The sequence below is a fragment of the Zonotrichia albicollis genome, chromosome 8, assembly GCF_047830755.1.
Source record: "Zonotrichia albicollis isolate bZonAlb1 chromosome 8, bZonAlb1.hap1, whole genome shotgun sequence".
Taxonomy (NCBI): domain Eukaryota; kingdom Metazoa; phylum Chordata; class Aves; order Passeriformes; family Passerellidae; genus Zonotrichia; species Zonotrichia albicollis.
Genome location: NC_133826.1, coordinates 22,502,267 through 22,524,924, shown reverse-complemented (window position 1 = coordinate 22,524,924; position 22,658 = coordinate 22,502,267). Strand labels below are relative to the sequence as shown.

The 22,658-nt window shown below is 40.2% G+C and overlaps 1 protein-coding gene and 1 long non-coding RNA gene across 4 annotated transcripts in view; one reads left to right on the top strand and one right to left on the bottom strand.

The window, feature by feature from the left end:
- The window catches only part of CRB1 (crumbs cell polarity complex component 1), a 135,568-nt gene that overhangs the window by 47,507 nt on the left and 65,403 nt on the right, over nucleotides 1-22,658 (top strand). For all 3 annotated transcript variants that reach the window (XM_074546238.1, XM_026793461.2, XM_074546237.1), the window contains exons 6-9: nucleotides 13,575-14,522; nucleotides 17,984-18,534; nucleotides 18,928-19,093; nucleotides 21,219-22,125. In XM_074546238.1, coding sequence (XP_074402339.1) covers nucleotides 13,575-14,522; nucleotides 17,984-18,534; nucleotides 18,928-19,093; nucleotides 21,219-22,125 — 2,572 coding nt within the window. The remainder of the gene's footprint in view (nucleotides 1-13,574; nucleotides 14,523-17,983; nucleotides 18,535-18,927; nucleotides 19,094-21,218; nucleotides 22,126-22,658) is intronic.
- Nucleotides 47-18,424, bottom strand: LOC141729861 (uncharacterized). The gene is made up of 5 exons (XR_012581394.1): nucleotides 17,326-18,424; nucleotides 16,523-16,631; nucleotides 8,525-8,626; nucleotides 3,692-3,869; nucleotides 47-974 (listed from the first exon to the last, which is right to left on the bottom strand). It is a non-coding gene; the product is annotated as an uncharacterized LOC141729861 (long non-coding RNA).

The following is a 22,658-nucleotide window of genomic DNA, read 5'->3' as shown; positions in this document are numbered from 1 at the left end:
TTACTTCTCTTTCCCTACATAGCAGAGGAACTCATGACTGGCATGGGAGAAGTTGGTAGAGTTCAGTCAGGAAAAAACATATGGGCTGGTAGTTCTGAACCATGTGCATGTAGAATAAATGTGTCCTCACACATATGTGCTAATACACAAAGAAATATACACATGTGTAAACACATCCATAACAGCTAATTCAGAGTACTTGCTCTGCTTATAGAAAGCCTTACTAGTTAAAAAGGTCCCCAACTTTCATTTTTTGCTGTTTGAAGGGCACAGTTTTCTGGCTGGATTGTTTTGAGGTGACAATCAAAGATTTGTCTTCATTCCTTTCTGCAAAGGAAGGAAGACAAATCCTTGAACATGCTGGCTAATAAGGAGAGTTGCTATTGGTCTTCACTACTAAATAATTATTTTGCATGCCTGGCCTCTGACAGTGGGAAATGCTTGATCTTTGCATATATTTATTATGAGACAATATTGACCTAGATTGAGATTGATTTTGCAGGCTGCTGTTAAACTGCTATAATATAAATGGTCTCATGCCATTCATTACTTTGTTTACAAACTAAAGTTTTTACAGAGCTTAGCATAACCTTGTATTACCTTGCTAAAAAAGTATCAGCTGCTCGTAAAACATGCAGTTTGTTTGGTTTGGAATCAGGATTTTGGTATCAGCAGAGCTCTGAGAACCAGAGCTCTGCACCCTTTCTGTACCTGTGAGCCAGCAGAGGGAGCGAGAAACGCTGTCCATGTCCCGCGTCCGTGAGACATTCCTGAGCTCTGGCTAGAGCTGCCTGTCCTTGCACTCTGATCTGGGAGCTGCTGCTTCCCAAGGACTTCGTGTTGAGCCCTGTTTGCTGCTCCAGATTCTTAGGGGGAGTTTTCAGCTTTTGCACCTTGCAGTTTGGTTAGCAGGATCTTCCATGGGAAGCGCAGGGATACTGGTCTGCAGCCAGACATGCAGAGTCCACCCAGGGCTATAAAATTTAAGGAGAAAACAGGCACCATGGTTTTGAGTGAAAAAAAGTAATTTGATGATCCAAACAGGGCTATTCCTAGTTAAAATTTCATAGCACATTGTAGGCTTGGCTTTCACACAAGAACAACAAATTAAGTATTTTACTAATTATGCCAGTAGTCTTGCTCACAGACTATTGGGCTGAAGGGAGGTACCCACAAAGAATTTTGCACCCCTTCTTGACAAAAAAAAAGTGTTTGACCCAGGAATTGTGCAAAATGTTTATGTTTTCCTCTATGTACTTAAAATATCAGCAAAGGACTATTTCAGACCCTTACATAAGGTTCCCATAATGCCAGTGGCAGGAATGACATCAGTTTTTAAAGCATAAAAGGCACCTCATCTAGGCTCAGAAATGTCAGTAGTAATTACAAACTTTGTTTTCAAGTATAATCAATTCTTTATTTATGGTGTGAAATGTTTTTTACCCTTTTGAACTTTCACCATTCTAAGCCAAGCAATATTGTTGGCATGTTCCTTTAAAAATAATTGCTTCTGGACTGAGAAATTGCATGTCAAGTTCCAAGTTGATGTAAATTAAATGGGTTGCATTAATAGTCTGGCCTGTGGTAGGAGTGAGTGTTTGGATTCTGGGTTTGACTTCAGGACATGACCTCTTGATCACACAGGTCAGCACAGATGGGAAATATTGAAGAGGTACCCCAGGTTGACATGGGGAAGAAAGTGTCTAGAGCTGATGGATCACAAACTGTCTGATCCATTAAACAGAAGCAATGTCAGGCTCCTCAGAGAATAAAGCTTAGTTGTCATAGGTCATTACACTCTTCAAAAAAAGAGTTGGAAGGAAAATCACGATGATGGAAATCCTCAGGGCTGTCATGTACACATAATCTTCTAAACCTTCCTGGATTAACACTGCCAAGCCTGTGTACAGGGGAATGGAGTAAGGAACCCTAATATTAACTCTTAGCTTCTGCAGTACAATTATGTGACAGATTTCCCACCTGCGGCTGTTAAAAAGAATTATTTTAAACGATGCAGCATTTTGAAATTGAAAGCAGGACATCTACACAGCTGAGAGTCACACTTATGTGACCATGTCTTGAGAATTATTCCATCCATGAGAGCAACTACATTCACAAGGTCAGGCAATACACAGCTCTTCAAAGGGAACGAACAGGTGAATTGGGGTGAAGTTTATATATTATATTTAATTGAAGGCTATCTCCTGCTTTACAACTGGCTTTGCTTTTAACTTCTGAGCAACCCCAGCTCTCTCAGTCTCTCCTCCTGACAGATTTTCTAATTTCTCAACTCCTTCAGGGCCCTTGGCCAGATCTGCCCCAGTATCACGGCTCCTTTTTTGCAGCTGGGGAGAGCAGAGGTGGTCTTGGCAGGGTCTCCCTAGTGCTGAGCAGAGGTGAAGAGTCACCTCCCTTCACCTGGTGGCAGCCCAGTTCCCACCACAGAGCATGAATGTGCTGGCCCTCTCTGCTGCCAGGCCCACGTCTGCCTCGTGCCCAGCTTGCTCAGAGCATGGCAGAGCTGCTTTCCTGCCAGCTGGCCCCAGCTTCTCCTGCTGGATGGGCTTTGTGTCCCCAGGTGCAGGACTTGGAGGGAGAATCCCTTTCCAGAATTTCATGTGTTTCCTGAAGATTACCTATCTCCCCAGCACAAACTCTCAGGTGCATAAAAACTATTTCTAATTTTGTATCCACAAATGTACATATATATATAGTTCCCATTTTATTTGTTAATAAGTAAAAAAATTGCTTTCATGCTTTTGTTGGATTGGACTCAGGAGTTTTGCAGTTTGCTGGCAATTAATTAGCACTGATGAGTCCCAGGTCTAAGGTCTTCTCAAGGACATAAAGAATATGTTGGGATTTTGAGTAATAAAAATAAGCTGATAAAGTGAAAACTGAAACTAATTTTATGTGATATACTACATAAAAGCTCTTACATTAATTGTTCCCTGTAGCATCTAGCTCTTAATTATACCGTGTTGGCTAATAGAGGAGGAACAGGTGATAAAGCCCAGTATTTTTATGTCTGTTCATTGGTGCTGTTTGAAATAAACTCAGAGGTGACTCTAGTAAGGCACAACCTGCTTCTGTTTAGGGGCCTGGGATGATTTTTTCAGGTACAAGGAGAATTTCAAAGAAGTTAAGTGAGCCTTTTACTGATGACCTGGATGCTGATCTCTTTAAAAATATTTGAATTAACTTAGAAAAGGACTTCTGTTGATTGTGTAAGGAAAACACAATCCTTCCCTGGCTGACAATGAACTTTGCACTTTCAATAAACAGTCTTGGAGAGGGGAAAAAAACACTGGTATAGACAGCTAATTTATGCTGATAATTAACTGCTAGCAGTAGATTTTGTGGATCTGATTCAGATTGCTCTCCCACTGCTGTAATTCTTCGAGTCTGGCTGTGCTAACCACATGACACTAATACAGAGAATTATAATGATCAATACAATTATGGCTTAGTCTCTGTCCTGTGGGCACTACTTTTTCTTAACAAAGAGGGTTCAGAATCTGTTATTAGACCTGTTTGTGAGGCCAGGACATCATGGTAAATCACTGCCTGTAGTACCAAATAAAGAAAACTATTTAAATGCTGTACTGTAAAAAAGTCTGCCCACTACAGAAGAGAACTGTAGAACATAAAGACATAGAAAAACTAGATTTAATCTAGCTAAATCTCATACCTGTAATATGCTCCAGGAAATCCCCCAGCAGGCAGCCAGGATTCCATGGCAAGCACTCACAGTGCTAGCTGAGGTCCATGCTGTCCTGCAGCCATAGGGACTGAAATGTGACCCAGCTAAAATGAAGCCAGCTTGGGTCTCAATCTTCCAGCCTCGAGAGGAGTTAAGCATATGAAACCTAGGATGAACAAAGGCACCATTTAGATGAGTTTTCTCATTAACACTGCAGGGAATGAGGGGAATGAACACTGCTGCTGAAGTGAAAAGAGGTTCAATCCTCTGCCCTGCACTGACATGGAGCAGGACTGAAGGATCACAGTGCAAAATCCCAGGTCTTCTGCATCTACATCTCCTCTAGAGCAGCTCACAGCTTACCCAGGAAAGAGTCACACAGAAAACACACATAAAATATTAAAAAGTGGGTAATTCAACATAAAAAACTGGATTTTTTTTTCTATATTCAAAGTGATAGTAAATAATGTAAATGTATATACTCTAGGAATAAAGAAATGTGATTACACACACATAGCCATGCTCTTTATACTGTCATGCTGTGCACAGCTCAAAATACAGCATAAACATTATGTGCACTCACCCATTCATATTTTATATTTTTCTATTCTCATATCTCCATTATCAATTAAACTCTATAGGCCCTATTAAAATTATGATTTTCTGGGCTTCTAGCTGTTTCAGTTTGTTTCAATAAGGACTGACAATGAAGTTATGTAAACAGAGTCACTTTTGCATGTTGTGGAAATTCACATTAGTTATAACAAAATGAGAAAATCCTGCAAATGACTGAAATTTTCCAGAGTGCCATTTCCAGGGCAGAAGCCGTTTCACACTAGACAGCACAGTGGCTGTGCTTGCCTAACTCAGTTAAAACAAATAGGAAACAGCCAGCAAGAGACAAGGTAGAAAATCTCTTTTAGGGGAGACAAGACACTGAGTACATTTCTCAATGGGTCTGTACATGAACAGCCAGCACTCTTTTAAAGCCCTAAAGTGTTTGTAGGACAGAAAATTAATTTGTTTCCTAATTCCAAAGTGAATAATATGCTCCAAACAGATTTTCAAGTCAATGAAACATGACCTTGTATGATCTAATTAAAAAACTCAAAGGTATTGGTTGTTTTAAGATCCCTCTGGATATACTTCAGTTCAAATGCACACGCATCATCTCAATGTACAAGCTCATAAATCTACAGAAAATGCAAATCAGATCATTAATGCTTTGAATTTGACAGTCTTGCCACTGTTTTCTAAAGGGTAATACACGAAAAGTTCCTAGATTACACATACTCTTTTTTCCAATTTACAGAGCATAGTAGAAAAACGCCATACTGGAAAGCAGAACCCCAAATATCTTTGTTTGGCTTCTAAATATCTGGTCCAGAATCAGGTATAAAATAACAAATTCTCTGAAACCTGCTATTACAATTTCTTCTCTGGATGTCCTGACCCTTTGAGTGGTGCACTGGAGCAGATGATGACCTTTGAAGGTCCCTTTCAATGTAAATTTTTCTATAAGTCTGTCCTAATTCTCTTGATATTTTGTGAATTGACTTCTCTGCTCCAGTTCACATGGCTGTTTGATTACAAAAAAAAATTATACGGCTGGTTTTTTTCCTAAATTTTTAGTCTCTAGTATTGCTCCCACAGTCTCCTTTTCCCACTCTCAGTTTTGGTCCAGATCTCTGTGTAGACTTATCTATGATCTGCAGTCTACACATCCTATGTAGATGGGTGGCCTTACACAGATACTCTGTTCTCTTACTACTCCTGAATGTCCATGTGTCTGACAAGAATTTTGTCTCAAATGCCAGCACAAGTATCTTCAGGGTTACCACTGATTCCCATATTTTAATTTACTTTTCCACAGTCACATCTTTCACTACTTTTTCATCTCTTTAGTCTCCAAAATCTTACCTATTATTTTTTCCATCACTTTTCTCTACTCTAACCTGTCACATCTTGTAGCTGCCCTGTCCCTCCTCTCTTCTCCCCTTCCTATCTCTTACCATCAGCATGGCCATAGCTACAACACATTTGTGCAGCCAGAAAACCCACTCCAGAAGGATGCTGCCTGGGAAAACAGGGCTGCCACCATTTGATTTCCTTCCTTGCCTCCATCACTCAAATGAGTGCCACGCAGGGACATATTTCTTCAACGCGTTTTTCTTTACTCCAGATTCAGCCCCTAATCCCACAATTGGATCCACATGGCTGGCTGTGCAAATTGAAAAGAGGGCTGGAGGGGTGGGCTGCAGGCCTGCAGGACACGGGGCTGGCCCTTGCCAGGCAGCGTCCCCTGACCCGGCCGTGCTGCGCGCGTGGCCCTGCGGCTGCCCCGTCCGCCCCGGAGCTGCAGCCAGCGCCAGCCCAGACGGCTGCTTCCAATATTCCTGAAATAAAATAACACACCACATCTCACTAAACAACTAATCACCTATGGCATGTACATGATTTTCTTCTTCTCTGGTTTGTTTTTTTTTTCCTTTTCAAATGAAAATTATTTTAGGTGTGACAAAACACGTGGAACAAGTGGAAAAACATTTCCAAGTACTTTTGCTCTGAGAAACCTTTACTGATTGAAGAGATTAAGGGATTGGGGGTTTTTACTACTTAAAAAAAATCGATTTTTACTGAAAATTCAAAGTAGTCTATGAAGCTTCGGGCCAGCAACATTTTAAAAGATTGAATTACAGCATGCCATTCTGAATGTAGCACATTATGAATTCCATATCCCTCAGCTAGAGTGACATATTTAATGATTAAGCCAAGCCACTCAACTCTATTTCTATTTTAATTTTTTTTCCTAGCCAGTATTAACTTTATACATACATTTCAAATGGCATGGGGAAAAATAGCAGAATAGTGAATTTGTCTGCAATAAAGGAATAACTAGCAAGGTCTTACAACTTTAAGGAATTAGAGTTCAGTGTGAAAGGTATCATGTGCAAATTAGCCCAATGTTAACAAATGCTTATTATCCTACCATTTTAAAAAATCCTGTTTTCCATGTGCTCCAGCTCTACTCTGTGTTCTGTCCTTCATTTTATACTAGCTTTTCTTTTCCTGCCAGGAGAGAAACACAAATGGCCATGCAAGATCAGAGCACTGGTCACATGAAGTTCAGTATCAAACATGAGCCAGTTCTTTACTGAAGAAAAATAGGTGGAAAAAAAATCCATTTAAATACCCTTCCCTTGCTTTCCACTGATGTACATAAGAGTAAAGCTTCCTTCCTGACCTGCAGGGTGACTGATTTATACCCACATGCATGGGGTTTAATTACAATGATACAGAGATGGTCAATTTATTTCCTTGTGCTTACTCACTCATGAACGTGCACTTCCTCCTTCCAGCAAAAAGTAATTATCTCTTTGCAATTATCTGCACAGATGTGGCAAAGTTAGAATTTTCATGATTGTCTGCTAAAACCTGGGGCCCTGAAGAATATGTGCTCTGCCAGATCTTTCTGTAGGCCTCAGGATTAATGAGTACCTTGAAGAGAGACTTGTTTGCACCTGGGGTAGGATTTTATAACAGGCATTTCCAAAAGTCTAAAATGCAGGCAGAGGAGGTGCTATTGCAAACTCTTTGTCTTTCATAAAGTACATTCTAAAGAGGATGCTAAATTCTGAGTTTCTCCAAGGTTTACTCCTGCTTGCATTTGATACCTGTATGTGTAGACACACCTGTATGTGCAGCTGTAGTTTTACACACCTACAGCTCTATTGCTGGGAATTATTTCATTGTAGGAAGGAACAAAATCATGGAAAAATAGATGTGCAAGGGACAGGCATGCAGGTATCATTTGTGCTGTCTGTGGGTCTAAGGTAGCATCTGCTGGCTTGTGTCTCACTGTCATTTTTGTCTCTAACCAATGTTTAAGGATCCACAATAGAGTTTATGGCTCCCAGAGGGCATCATATGCAAAGGCTTTGTCATCTTATTATCATTAGAAATATTATCTTGTAGTATGACCTGGATGTTCCTTGTGCAGGCCAACCTGTGACTTATTCACCTGTTTACTGTGGTCTCATGGCACAGAGTGCTCTCTTTTCTACTCTGAAAACTCTTACCATGTCCCATTTCCTCTGCTTGTATTTTGACTGAACAGCCCCACTTTTTTAACCTTTTCTCATAAGCCATTTGTTGTTTACCTGTGGTCATTCTCGTTGCTTTTCTTGAATTCTTCCTAATTGATCCAAATCTTCCTTGCAGTGCAGAACTAAAACTGGACTCAGTGAAACTGAAGCATTGTAGATAGAAACTATTGTTCCACCTGATTGCTAATTATTCTGGCCTGAGACAATGGAAACTGAGTGAGCTACTCCAGAATTGAATATAATCTTTTTCAGACCATTTCTCTAATTTCTTATGTTCACCTATAAAGGTCATTTTATCTGTGAAAAATCCAAAGTTTCACTTAACCCTGTTTCATCAGACAACTTACTAGGCGAGCTTTCTGAGCCAACATCCACATCTTTTATGAAAACACCAACCAGAGCAAAGCCAGGACAATCCCAAACCATAAGCAAATCCCAGTTTGACAGGGAATCTCTGACAATTACTTTCTGGGCAGGATTACACAAGTTTCATACCTGCTTTATGATGGTTTCACATGGAATTTTCTCTTTGGTTTGTATATGAAAATGTTATTAAACACAATATCTGACTGTATTAGAGTCTCTGCTCCTGGCAGGTTTGTTCAAACTCCCAGCAGTGGTTCTGGCACAGCTTTGGGCCATTTGCTGCATACCCTGTCTCAGTGTGCCAGCCCCATGGTGGCACTGAGCTGTAAGAGCAGAAATCTGTCCCCACCTGTTGTCCCCTCTGTGTCTGCTCATAACCTTCCCTCAGAGTCCTGTTGTCACAGTCACACTGCAAAAGGAATGACAGCTACTGAGAGCCTTCAGCTTCTTCCTGCAATATTCAAAATAAAGTGCACATTAAATATCAAACCACAGCATGAGATGTCTGACAAGCACTACTAATCAGGTGCATTCACACTAATTTATCAAAATGAACTTTTTTTTTTTTTTAAGCTACCTTACCTTTCTAAGAGCTTGGGTGAAATTTTTACCCTTTAGTATTTAAATGTATTGTAGGAAAACTCACTTGATGCCTGTGTCAGAGGATGGAAGAAGCAGTAGCTTTCTGAGCATCTCCATAAAAGCAGTTGTGAACTGTAGATTAAGTTAATCCAAAATTGTGTTCTGTGTATGAGTCTTTTGGTGAACCTAAACCCAAATGTGACACAAGGTCAGGAATTTCCTAATTAGTGAATAAATTAGTTAGAAGAAGAAATTGATAAACATAAGTGACAAAAATAATGTCTGCTGCTAAAATTATCACAGAAATAAGTAGTTATATCTCCTGAACTCGATTTTCCCCTCTTTAAATTTAGTCTAAATCAAAATGTGCTGCTCAAGAGCTCAAAGAAAAAATGTTTTAGTAAATTATTTTTTGCATGTCTTTAGCACACTCAAAAATCTAGAGACACAGACTTCCATTAAGTAGAGAGAGCGAATGGAACAAACGTACTTTATAAATAAAAAAACAGGATCAAATTTTAGATCCATTCTATCTGCTTATTGAGATGTGCAGTTTCTCTGAATGACAGTGACCATGACAGAGTTGATCTGGATTAACAAACCTGTTGAAAGGAAAAAAAAGGCTTAAAAAACAATACCAAAACAACAACAAAAAAAGTGACCAATCAGTTTTGAATGGATAATAATATGCATTTCTGTGAAACAGACAGTGTTCAGTGTGAGCACGAACTTGGAGAAAAAAGAATTTAAATAGGATACATATCTATTGTGTAAGCAGTTTAATGGGTCTTACGTTAAGCCTTGTTGATCTGGCTTGGGCAAAATACACCATCAGACTACATCAGCAGGTACAGAAGTGGAGCAAGCTAATCCTGGAAAGGAAGCCTTTATAGTAAGAACTGTTGTGAATTTTACAGAAATTTACTCTGTCAACTGCTTAAGTGCTAAACAATCTTTTTCCTTCGGAAATTTTCCTGCGGAAAAAGATGGTTGCAACTAGGATACAAGTTTACATCATTGTAATGACAATGTTTACAGGTAAATATTTTCTTTTCGTGAATTTTGATGTGTCCTTAGACTGTATTGAATGTGTAGAATCCTATCCAGGTTGCTTGCATGTAGTTTCTTGATATTTATTTAGAGTCAGGGGACTGGAAAGTCAAAAGGCTGTAAGCAGATTTCTAACCAAAGGGGTGTATCAAAAGTGTCATTTGGATAATACTTTTATAATTGTTTAATCCAAAGGAAAATCGGTGGCATTCAGCAGAATTGTGCTTGAATAATTGCTTTTGTCATCCTGCTTCTGCAGGAAATCTTTGCAGCTAAATTTGAAAAAGAGAGTTTAATTAAGAGGTTAACAGTTAGAAAATAGCCACCATATAGTAATAATGTGTAAGTGAAAAAAGGAGACAGATGAGTGGTGCTATCAAACTGAATCAAAGGAGCTGTTTCATCTCTGTTTTGAAAAAGAAACTGCACAGGTGGGAAAAGTAATCATCTTTAAAAATATTCACATTATCTGAAATTTTATGTCAGGGTGTAATATATTTAGAAGAGAAAATGCTGTATGATTCTAATTTACTGTTTCCCTTAAAAACTTGAATATGCTTAGCTGAGTTAATGCATGTACCCACTGAAAAAAAAATGGTTGCCTTTGCACTTGTTTTGGTATGCCTTACATCTTTTGAGAATACCTTTTTACATGCTAATGTCTCCAACCTGAGCTATTTGAACTGCTTATACAGTTCTATAAATATTGACTAATCCTTTTATCTAGAGTGCTTTTATCTTGACTGACAGTGGTCTTTGCTTGCATAGCAATTGGCAGATAACAAGCAGTATCAACACCACTTGCATGAACAGCTGATTTATTTATTCTTGATATGAAAAAAATGACTTAATATTTGTCTTTTGGTGTGACCTATATTTGTGCTTGTGTAATCTTGTTATGAAATATTAGGCCTATATATAACTGCATACCCATGTATATATGCACAACCCGATAAAATAATTATTTTGCAATGTATTTTTAATATCATTACTTAAAAAATAAGCATTGTGTTGAGACACCGAAATAACTAGGAAATCTATATATTTAAGTTGCTCTATAAGAGTCACTTTGTATTTAGTAACTGATACTATTCATTTTCTATAGACAAAGAAAATAATGATGATAATGATAATAATAACAACTCATAAAACTAATTCTATTTCTTTGTTGGACATTTATGATTTATTTTATCAAATTTCTTATCTAAATTTAAAGATAGAAATAGACGATTTAAAAAAAAAAACTTCAGCATTCTCATTCAATAATTGTGTTAATTTTATGTCTTATCTGATGAAGTAGAGAACAACATAGACACTAAAGATTATTGTAAAGGTAAATGCATCTGTGTCATCCTTTCCAGACGCAAGTCACTATTGCAAAGTGTGACTTGGACCACAAGCTACAACGTAAAGGGAATATCTGGCAGGTGCTGGGATAATAAAGTAACACATAGAGACTCACCACACATTCCTGAAAATGCAACAACTAAGGATCTAGCCATTCACAATGCTGATTTTTTAATAAAATGTTTCACAGGGGCTCCCAGTCTCTAAATCCTTGAGCACAGTCTGTCCACTCTGAAGCCCTATGACAAGGCTAAGCACAACCTGATCCAACTGCTTGTGAGCTAGACTAATTTTTTTTTTGACACAAAAACTCTACAGAGACCTTCATTTTCACAGCCATCATATTAAAACTGAGTTGTGTAAAAGACCTGAGGACACATTGTTCTCAGTGTCAGAGCAGGGAAGGGAGCAGTATTAGGCCGGGGATGTACTAAAACATTGTCCAAAACAGGAAACAGCTCACAGTAACTTCACTTTTCATATACAGGAATAGCAAAAGCAGGACAAGTTGCTAACACTGAAATTGTCACAAACTGGACAAAGCAGACATGGCTCTGGCCTCAGTCAGGAATGGTTTGGGAGCTGCACTTCACTTGCAGAAAATCAGCCCCAATGAGTCGCAGTTCTGCCAGATGCCACTGCACATTAAGGTATACACAGACACCTCTCACTGCAATAAAGATGAGCCTGGCTGGACAGCAGAGAGAGACTGCTGCAGCACAGCCCCGCTGCCAGGCCAGGGACATGGCACTAGCTGTGCTCCACAGCCTGAAGCTTCAAGGGGAAAGTCAGTGGATGCTTTAATTGCGGACTGATGAGTGACTTGGATCACTGCAGAGTCTTTTGTGTACCTGCTATGATCACTTCACTCTGGCTAATCTTTTAAACAAATCTCTCCCAATTCTCAGTTCCCTTCTGGCTCTCCTGTACTTACCACTCTCCCAGATGGGCCCAGTTACAACTGTGACTGAATGAATGAAGTGGGCAAGCAAAGAATAAGCCTGAGCAACTACACTTGTCTGCTGCCATTTAAAGCATTTCATTGCTTTGTAATGAATGCTGCTCTGTAATTATCCATGAGGAGTGGAAATGTACTTTGTTATAGAAACAAAGCCTGATGTGAATTTGTCCATAAAGCTAGGTGTGGTGCCTGGTGCACCCAGCTGCCGCTCCATGAGCCTCAGCACATCTCACTATCTGATTTACAGGCAGCAGTGGGAATGGATGAAAAGTTTTCTATTTAATTTGTGCTGGTGATACTAGTTTGAAAACTATTGGCTAAGTGTTTCTCATTTTTCTCTAAGATAAATATGAAGGGAAGTGGATATATTAAGAGTTACACTTAGCATGAGTTATCAAAAAAGTATTTGGATATTTTGACTGCTTCCAAGGGAGATGAGAAACAGATTTTCCTGATCCACTACATGCATATCAGTCATTTGATTGCTCAAGGGAGAGGTTACTGTGATTACTGCTTTATAGATGAACAGCAGTGCAGAGGGGTAAACAGATTAGTTTTACAAGAGGAACAGATTTGGTTTTGTTTGTGAAGTGTGATCCAGCAGACCCACTTAGGCCACATCAATCCAATTACAGTGGGGTTGAGATGAGGAGTTCTCCTTTTACCAGATGTATCAGAAGCCAAGCATTGTATGGAAGAGAGACTGTATTGACAATCTCCTGCAGAATCTCCTCACCAATCAACTTCTGAGATGTTTGAGAGAATATCCCCTTCATCTTCTCTTGCTTTATACTTTGTAAGAGGAGAGGTTAACAAGTTCCTCCGTGGTACATACTTTTTGCAGTACATACATTTTGCAGGCATGTTCACCCACTTGTCAGCCTGACCCACCATGTCAAATATCACTTGCAAGTCCTGTGACTGTCACTTGGAGAGTGTTGCTCCAAGATGTTTCCAATGGGACCAGGAATAATGGTCTGTAGTTCATACACTGTTTGAATGAACACGTAAAAGGAGGAATGACCAGCAGATCATCCTCCAGCTCATCCCCATACCATATTATGGATAGGAATTTAGCAACAGCTCTTGGGGTTTTTGTATGTGATGATGCAGTTCCTTACAAAGCATTCTAAACTGCTACCATAGGATATGTGGGAAACAATTTCTTGATCCCATCTGATGACATTTATCTTAATTTCATCACATTATCCATATCAAAACTGTGAATTTGTTTGGTTCTTTTCTCCAAAATGTGGCTATCACTTAGGTGTTTACATAATGCTTTGCACAAGGAAACCATGACAATTGAATGGCCTTTTTATATCTAAAGTATATTTTTTTACTTGTCCATCATCTGTTTATCTAATAAAAGATAATTTAATGAAACACATTATTAAAAGTGTTATTTTGGGCTCCAGTTGTTCAAACCAGAATGCCTAATTCTTTGTTTATTCTTTAGGTACTCACTGTGATGAGGACATCAACGAATGTTACACGAACCCTTGCCAAAATGGTGGGATCTGTGAGAATTTTCCTGGAAATTACACTTGCCATTGCCCACCAGCAGACAAAGAAGGGATTTTTTATGGTGGCTGGAACTGTACAGAAGTTCTGCATGGCTGTACTGATCACCAATGCCAAAACAATGGAATATGTATCCCACATTTAAAAAACGGCCAACATGGATTCAGCTGCATATGTTCACCTGGGTATACTGGAATACACTGTGAAACCATAACCACATTTTCTTTTCAAGGAAACAGTTTCCTTTTGTTGAAGAATCCCCAGACCCATAAAAAGGATTTTTTCTATAATATAAACCTGAGGTTTCAAACTGTGCAACCCACAGCTTTTCTGTTTCACCGAGGGGAGAAAAACACCTTTGCAAAGTTGGAGTTACTGAACGGCTACTTACACTTATCCGTGCAAGTCAATAATCAGCCACAGGCTCTTTTGCATATCCCACATAATGTCAGTGATGGAGAATGGCATTCAGTGGAGGTAACCTTAGCAAGAGCTGTTATTCTTAATTTGCTTGACAGCTCTTGTGTAGAATCCTGTCTCAATAAAACGTCTGCTAAGATAGATAACGAGCTGGTGATGTTTGCGTTTCAGAGCACCTTTTTGGGCGGCTTACCAGTGGGGAACAGCAACTCTCTACAGAACACCTTTAATACACATTCTGCACCTTCATTTGTAGGCTGTCTTCAGGATATTGAGATAGACTTGAATGTTATTACTCCAGAGAATGTGTCATCTGGGTCATCTTTAAATGTCAGGACAGGATGTGCTAAAAGGGACTGGTGTGACCCCCACCCCTGCCAGAACAGGGGACGCTGCATCAACCTGTGGCTGAGCTACCACTGCGACTGCTACCGGCCCTACGTGGGGCCAGAGTGTGCAGCAGGTAAGGGAGCCCTGCTGGGGCCTGGCTGTGCTGTGCCTGCTGACAGCATGGCCACCAACTATCCTGGTTAGCTGGCCGTGAAACAGCGTCACCCTCAGCATCTCTGGGGCTCAATGCCGAGTGGTGAGCCAGTGCAAGAGGTTAGTAGTGGCACACCTTTGTTATTTTCCAGTTACTTTCCCAGGAAGGCTGCTTTTCAGCCCAACCAAAAAGAAAAAAGTCAGGCTAAATTGGTGGATTCCACTCCTCTTGTTTTAAAGTCTTCTCAGTGCTTTTGCACTCCATAAACTCTGAAAAACTGTAGTTCTCTGGATGCTGAGTAAAATTTAGAAAGCAAGCAAGTCACCTGGAGTTTGACTTATTTTCAAAGCATTCTTTGAAAATTTTATCCTCAAGCTCTCTAGGCTTTTATAAAGAGATTCATTTAAGGCAATGAAAGGCAAGCAAAAGTACTGTAAGCTAAAAAAAGACAGATTCCAATTTAAAAGAAATGAATGAGATTATACTCTTAGCTTAATCTGATTAGCCCAAGGAGCAGGCAGGGCTTCAGCAGCTGGAAGCAGGGCCCATTCATCCCTCAGCTGGTCCCAAGGTGGGGCTGGACAATCCCCAGTGCAGGCTGCTGTTCCCAGAGAGCTCCCTGGGGACCAGAGGGAAACATGGCCCTGTCTGGGTGAGCAGAGGAGCTCATCTCAGCAAGCAGCTTCCAGGGCAGTGGTGAGCAGGAACACAAAAGCTGCAGATGCCTGCAGCACCTTCCCTGCTACAAATGATCTTCGCAATGCAGGCAGGGGCCAAGTGGAAGGACAGCAGGAGGTCCCTGTCCAGCTGCATCTGCTGGGTGATCTCCTAGAGCTGTAAATACAGCAGCCCTTGGAATGCTTTGGGGTGAGCTGTGTAATCCTTCCCCAGGCAAAGTTTTAGGGATTTCAAACAAGCAGTTTTGTTTAAGAAAATTGCACAGGACTAAGTCTTCACACCATGCCCTTCCCTCTGCCTCCCTCATCCACACACAGTCAGCAAAGCAATTTTTAGGGAGCAAGAAATACATCTATAAATATGTATGTATACATGTATACACACATAAGTATATTTATGTAGATATATTTACCAAGTGGACTGGAAAAAATTAAACACAACAGCAGAGCCATGCTGAGATAGGAACGGACAGATCCTAAACTGGTGCAAACTGGCGTGGCTGCAGTGCTGCCAGTGAAGCTACATTGATTCACATCAGCTGAACAACTGGCCTCAGGGCTTATTGAATGCATTGCTGCAGAAAGCTCGGCCTTCAAATACATTTCAAATGTTTGAATATAACTTCATTTTGCATGCTCTACCTAATACTTATCAATACCTTTCACTAGTTTTTCCTTTTGGTTTTATTGCAAAATGACAAAGTCTGAGAGGTAATTGTAACAGACTTCTTTGAAGTGTAGCTGTAATTTATCCAAAGATTTGGAAGGCAACTTTTGAACATAGGACAACATCTGGGAAATAAGTTTGCCTTCTTATATGAAGCAAAATTAAAACCATTCAGGGCCAGGAGCAGCTTATACTGGCATTAGAACTGTTGAGAATGATTAGAAATCATGCTTCTTTTCATTCCTGCTGACCACAATATTCCATGCTAATCGTGGCACCGTGCCATTTTGGTACATAGGTTCTAGATGTATGTCACATGTAAAAGACTGTGGCAGGTTTCTGAAGAGGCAGAGTGGGGGAGGCTTGTGGTAAGGATGACATAAGAAATGCTGGTGTCTTTCTGAAGAAAAGTTGCTGCCAAGTGTTTAATTGACAAGATGCAATATTTTCTCTACATGTACAAAATAACAAACAGATGTTGACTCATTTTGATCAACATCCAGATGTTGTGACCCAAGAGGTTAATATTGACCAAGGTGATGCTAGTCATCTCATCAAACAGATCAGGCTGATGATAAATGTGTGTATTTATAAATAGAGAGAAATGTGACAAGGTAATTGTAAACATGAAATACCTTTCTGGAGATCAAGGCTTCTTTCTAATACTGCAGTTGTGGAACCCTCAGTTCTGCAGAATTCTTCTTTTTACTCTCATGAAAAAAGTGTCTCAGTCTCCAGTTCCACCTTAAGAGAAGGTATAACTTAAAACTCTTGTATGTAGAAATAATTATTTGTTGAAATTGGTGTTTTGAGGCATTAAGTCTGTTTAATGAGTAGATGTAGATATGTAGGCAATCTTATTCATAGAAATAAACTATTCCAAATTAAATTAAGAAATTGTCTGTTTAGGAACAAGTATGGGGTTTATTCCTGTTGCTAAACAATATGACCATACCCCATAGCAGTGCAGTGTGGTTCTTAAGGGTCTGTTGGGGCTTCATGGTCAGTCCCTTATTTTCATCATTTTTTTTTAAATGCAGTCATAAAAAAAGGTGGTTCTGCAGGTAGAAAGTTGCCCCATGACATTCTGCTCCAGGAGTTTTACTGCACAACAGACAACTGAATCTTCAGCTGTGTGAGCATTTTAAAAAGGCTCAGTTTATTTTTTATAAGAATTTGATATATGAAAAATAGCTTCTGAAACTGTTTAGGCAGGAAGTCTGTTATGTTGAGGACAAGATCATAAAACTTATAGTGTAAAAATAGAAACACTGTTGTTCTTTAAAGAGATGATTCATTAGAATTAAATACAGTTTTGGCTACATATTTTTTATCCTTAAAAGACTGAAAATCATTACTGAAAATAAGGGGCAAAGGACAGACAGATGGGTTTGGTGTAATAATTTTAATTGATAAGCACAAAGAAAAGAAAACTTACTCAGTCCTGGATCATGTTTCTCCCATGGCTCTGTGGGCACTTGGGGGCTGAGCAGGATTCATGGCTGGATACAAGTTCATGTAGGTGAGCATATGTTGAGCCCCAGCAACAAAAAGTCTCTCAGAGAACTGGGGAGCCCCTGCAGCACCCCAGAGATGATCTATTCACACAAAAGGGCTTCGCCCAGCAGCTTTCTGTGTTTGGAATCTGTGGAAAAAATATAGAATCCCAGAACTGCATTAACTTCCATGGTCATCAGAGGATCAAAGCAGGTAGGTTCTTTCCAAAATGATCTTTCTGAGGACCAGTTCAGGAAACTGTAGAAATCTATCCTTGTTTAATTACTTGAAAACACAGAATTACACAGAGCATGATAGAGAGGAAAAATGTGCCCAATTATATAACATATGGTCCTGCAATGGAGCTTAGTGCTACAGCCATGGAAGTAATTTTGACCAGAAGCTATTTACAGCTGGACCAAGTCTTTGTTCATCCATAAATAGAAGCATATCTTACTACTATACATGAATATCACCAGAACTAGTTATTTAATCATTGCATTGGCTCCTTTATCATTTAACCCTAACTATTTTATTTTTCTTCCTTCTCTTCTTTTTTTTTTTGTTTTTTTACCTTTTCTCCTATCTCTAACCTCAAGAGTACATCCCAGGCCGGTTTGGATCCGAGGACTCCTCAGGCTATGCTGCTTTTCCTGTTGGTTCCACTCAGAATGAGAACTTCATCATATCAATGTTTGTCCGAACACGCAAACCTTCTGGCTTGTTACTGGCTCTGAGAAACAGCACTCACCTCTACATAAGAGTCTATTTGGAAGGTGGGAAACTCACCATGCTGGCTCTAAATTCCATGAAGTTATTAGGGAAGCACTTGGTGAATGATGGAAACTTTTACTTAATAACCTTAAAAATAGAACCAAATAAGGTGGAGTTATTCCAGTCCTCTCACTACCTAGGCTTTATTTCTGCTCCAGCACTAACCATCCAAAGTAATGATATTATTTACATTGGAGGCCTACCAGATAACAGAGAAACTGACAGAAATGGCAGGTATTTCAAGGGCTGTGTCCAAGATGTAAGAGTGAATAACCAGCTGCTGGAATTCTTCCCAATCACCAATCCACCAAATTCTCTTATCAGTCCAACTCTGATCAATGTCACCCAAGGCTGCACTGGTGACAACCTCTGCAAGGTAAGAATGACATTTTTCAGAACATTTTCACATGCTTATAATAGGGAATTTTTAAAAATGTTTTTAATACGTTCCCACACATTATTTGATTATAATGACAGATGAGAAAAACATGCAAAAATGCTAGAAAGAGCAGGTTTTGTTAAGCTGTGCTACATATGATGAATATCAGGAGCAAAATGTATTTGCATAGGGGAGAAGGAAACTGTTTTGAGATTGGAATGCTCTTTTTCACTAATTATTGAACACGCTGTACTGTCACAATACTGGTCTTTCTAATTTTCCATCTGAAATAGAAAGAAAACTTCTTTTTGCCAGACAGTCCCCCATGCCTAGAGTTGGGTGTCCAACAGCCTTGACTCATACTGAGGTTCTCTCTTCTCTTTCCCATAGTCCAACCCCTGCCACAACGGTGGTGTGTGCTATTCCATCTGGGATGACTTCACTTGCACCTGCCCCCCTAACACAGTGGGGAAGGCATGTGAGGAAGTTAAGTGGTGTGAGCTTGGGCCCTGTCCTCATGAAGCACAATGCCAGCTGGTGCACCAAGGATTTGAATGTAGGTACATTTCAGTTGTTCCAGTCATCTTTGGAGATCAGCAGCAATAGGTATTTTCAGCAGCATTTCCTTGAAACAAAGTATTCACTGCCTTTAAAGCTCATTCAAATTATACTTCTGTATTAAAATAATAGTCATGTCAATTTTAAGTAATGTTAATGGGAAGAGTCTGCCCTACCAAACCCAGAAAATGTCCCCCAGACCCCTGAGTCAGGGACTGATGTTCATAGAAACATTGCTCTTGACTTACTCAGCCCAGCTAATCAGGGTTGTCCCATAGATCTGTGCATTGCCTCACACTTCCACTGCAAAGAGATAAGAGGATATCCAGTCTTGGATTAACCCTAGAGTGTTCTCCATCTTCCTGAAAAGCTAAGCGACAAAAATTCCATTGCATCATTTGATTTTCTTAAATCTTGAATAGCTTTGGAGAAAGTCACCTCAGTACCTGCAGTACAGTTGCTCAAGCAGTGCCTTCATAAGAAGCACCTGCACACCAAGCAATCCACTTGAAAACTGATCACTATTAGCTGCCTTAGGATCATTAGCCACCCTGCACATCTCTTTCCTTCTCCACTTTTCCTTCTCCTTCCCATCCTAGAGTTGAATTGAAAAGAGCAAGTAGGGATTTTTAAGAAATATTTCTTCATTTTGCTACCAAATAAAGCCCTAATAAAAAACTAAAAAAAAAAAAAAACAAAACTGTGAGGGAAGGTAAATATCCACTCAGTCTGATGAAAGCTGTCAGAATGGCTGACTCTTAGGAACAGGAAGGCTGGTCAACAAAAGATCTCTGTCATAGACAGACCAATATGATACTATTTTTATGCAGACTGTTAGGATCACCATTGCAGGATACCTTAAAATTGTAACTGAAATTAAAATAATTGCTCCTTCTCTCAGAGATGTCTTTAATGATAACATCAAAATACATTCTCTTATAAAATTTAGTATCGCATATTAGGGTAGAACAGAAACGCTTAGTGACAGTGAAGTGAAAAGTACCTGAACTGTTTCCTTCTGCTAAACTCAAGTTCATTTATACTTTCAATGATTCAAGGTCACCCCCTATAGATTTCTGTGCTGGTTTATGTGGCAACAGTAGGGAGCTTCCCTAATGGTAATTCAAAAATTCCTGCACTACAGAACTGCATTTTAAACTAGTTTTATTCTTAGCTACAGGATAAACTTCTTCTTGTTCAACAGAGGATAACAAAATAAAAGCTTTCCTGGGCAGTGAGTTCTCTGCCTTGTGTCTTCTGCTAAAAAAACAAGCACCTCAGAAACCCATCTGATCTCAGATCTTTCAAAGCTATTTTTTTCTGAAGTACAGACAGAAGACATTCCTTCCTGTCCCTCCTCCCTGTCTAAAATCCTCAGAACATTTAAATTTACAGCCCAGTGAGTTAGTGCATTTTAGTAGAAACCCTGCAAATGAAAGGTATCAAATACCTTTGTGAAGATGTCCATAAAACTGCCACAACGTTGCCCATCAATTTTCACTCACAGCACAGTGAGCTGAGTCCTGCTGCCCTCCCAGTCCCACCTGCACAGGGCTGTGGCAGTGCCTGCCCACCAGGAGAAGCTGGATCTGGATGTGACAGGCACAACTGCTCACGGGGATTTTGAAGGGGCTTTCCATCAACTGACTTACATTAAATGAATCCTTTTGCATCAGTGAGATGAAATTGGGATCCAATCAAATACTTCATAAAACATCTTAAGACTCACCCAAGAAAAATGGAATTGGGAGAAATGTTCACCCCATCCAGATCTGTCATGGGGAATAACTAGGCTGCCTGTACTTAGGAAACAATCATAAAGTGACAAATGTATGGTTTTTTTTTGAAATAGAGAGATAACAGTAATGCAGAATTGTATGTTAGAGGGACAACCTGAGATGATGCAAAGCAGTACGCTTTGGATTCGATTATGGCTGATGCTGGCACTGCCCTGTAAATTCCACAGCCACGAGGGGCAGACCAGGATAACTGAAACACCAGTGGAATTTGACTGTCTCCCAGCAAACCCAAAAGCAGTTACATGGCATGTGCACTGGAGAGACATCTTTCCAGGTGTATTGGTGTAAAACTGGCCTGGTTTCTCACTTGCTGTCTTTGCACAGGTCTCGCTAACGCAGTGTTCAGCGGCCGGAGCAGCGCGATATTCTACAGAAGCAACGGGAAGATCAGCAGAGACCTCACCAATATCATCTTTGGCTTTCGGACCAGGGACACTGACGTGATCCTGCTGTATGCAGAGAGGGAGCCTGAGTTTGTCATCATCAGCATCCACAACTCCAAACTCCTGTTTCAGTTACAAAGTGGCAACAGCTTCTACAGGCTGGCCCTGGTGAGTTCAGAGTCTGTGAGCGATGGCAAATGGCACCGAGTGATGGTCTCTATGGTGGAGCCCCTGTCCCAGTCCTCCAGATGGCACATGGATATAGACAACAAGAAAGACACGGCAACCAGCACAGCTGCTGCAGGAAACCTCAACTTTTTAAGAGAAGAGACAGACATCTACGTGGCCGACAAGGCATTTGACAGCCTGGATGGCCTGCGAGGGTGCATGAGCACCATAGAAATCAGTGGCATTTATCTCTCCTACTTTGAAAATGCTGACATCCCTACTAAAAAACCTCAAGAGGAGCAATTTCTCAAAATATCTGCAAACCCTGCTCTTACTGGCTGTTTGCAGGCAGATTTCTGCAGCTCTGACCCCTGTATGCATGGGGGGATATGTGAAGACTTTTACACTTCCTACCGCTGTGTGTGTCCCGATGGATGGACTGGCAGCTACTGTGAAGTCAACATTGATGAGTGCTCTTCAAACCCCTGCGTCCATGGGAACTGCTCAGATGGGATTGCCTCCTATGAGTGCAGCTGTGAGCCCGGATACACTGGGGAGACCTGTGAGGAGGACATAGATGACTGCCATGGCCACCAGTGCGTGAATGGGGCCACCTGTGTTGATGGAATTAATGGATACTCCTGCCTGTGTGCTGCTAACTTCACTGGGCGGTTTTGCAGGTACCATAAACAAGGCTGATCTGTAAGGTTTTGTCAAGGCTCTTCTGAAGGGCTTTTACATCCCTGATGTCTTTGTTTTAAACACAGATGTTTTGCATCTGTCTCTGTATTAATCATGGCTGCAGAGTCGAGGTATGAAGGGTACAGAAAGTTGTACAGATCAATTAGATGTGGACTGAGACAGTGGAGAGCTGCCAGCTCAGGCAGAGATTGGCAGATAAGGACTGAAGGAACAAGGCACAGCTCTGCTGCCCTGTTCTGCTGTCAGCATTTGTCCTGTGAGCTCTCTGATGACAAGATTACAAGTCTTCCAGAGCTTGAAAATACATGTGCTACATCTTCTTTTCAGAAAAAAATCTTAAGGTTTTTAAATCTCTAAAACTATATTTTATTACAGTAATATGGCTCTATAGCTATAAATGCAGGAATTCAGAGCTGGTAGGAGAAAATACCAATAGGAAAATAATTTGCTTTTCTCCCCACTCACAGCATCTTTTCTGGGTTGGTCTTTTCCTCCCAGCTTATTCTCAGTC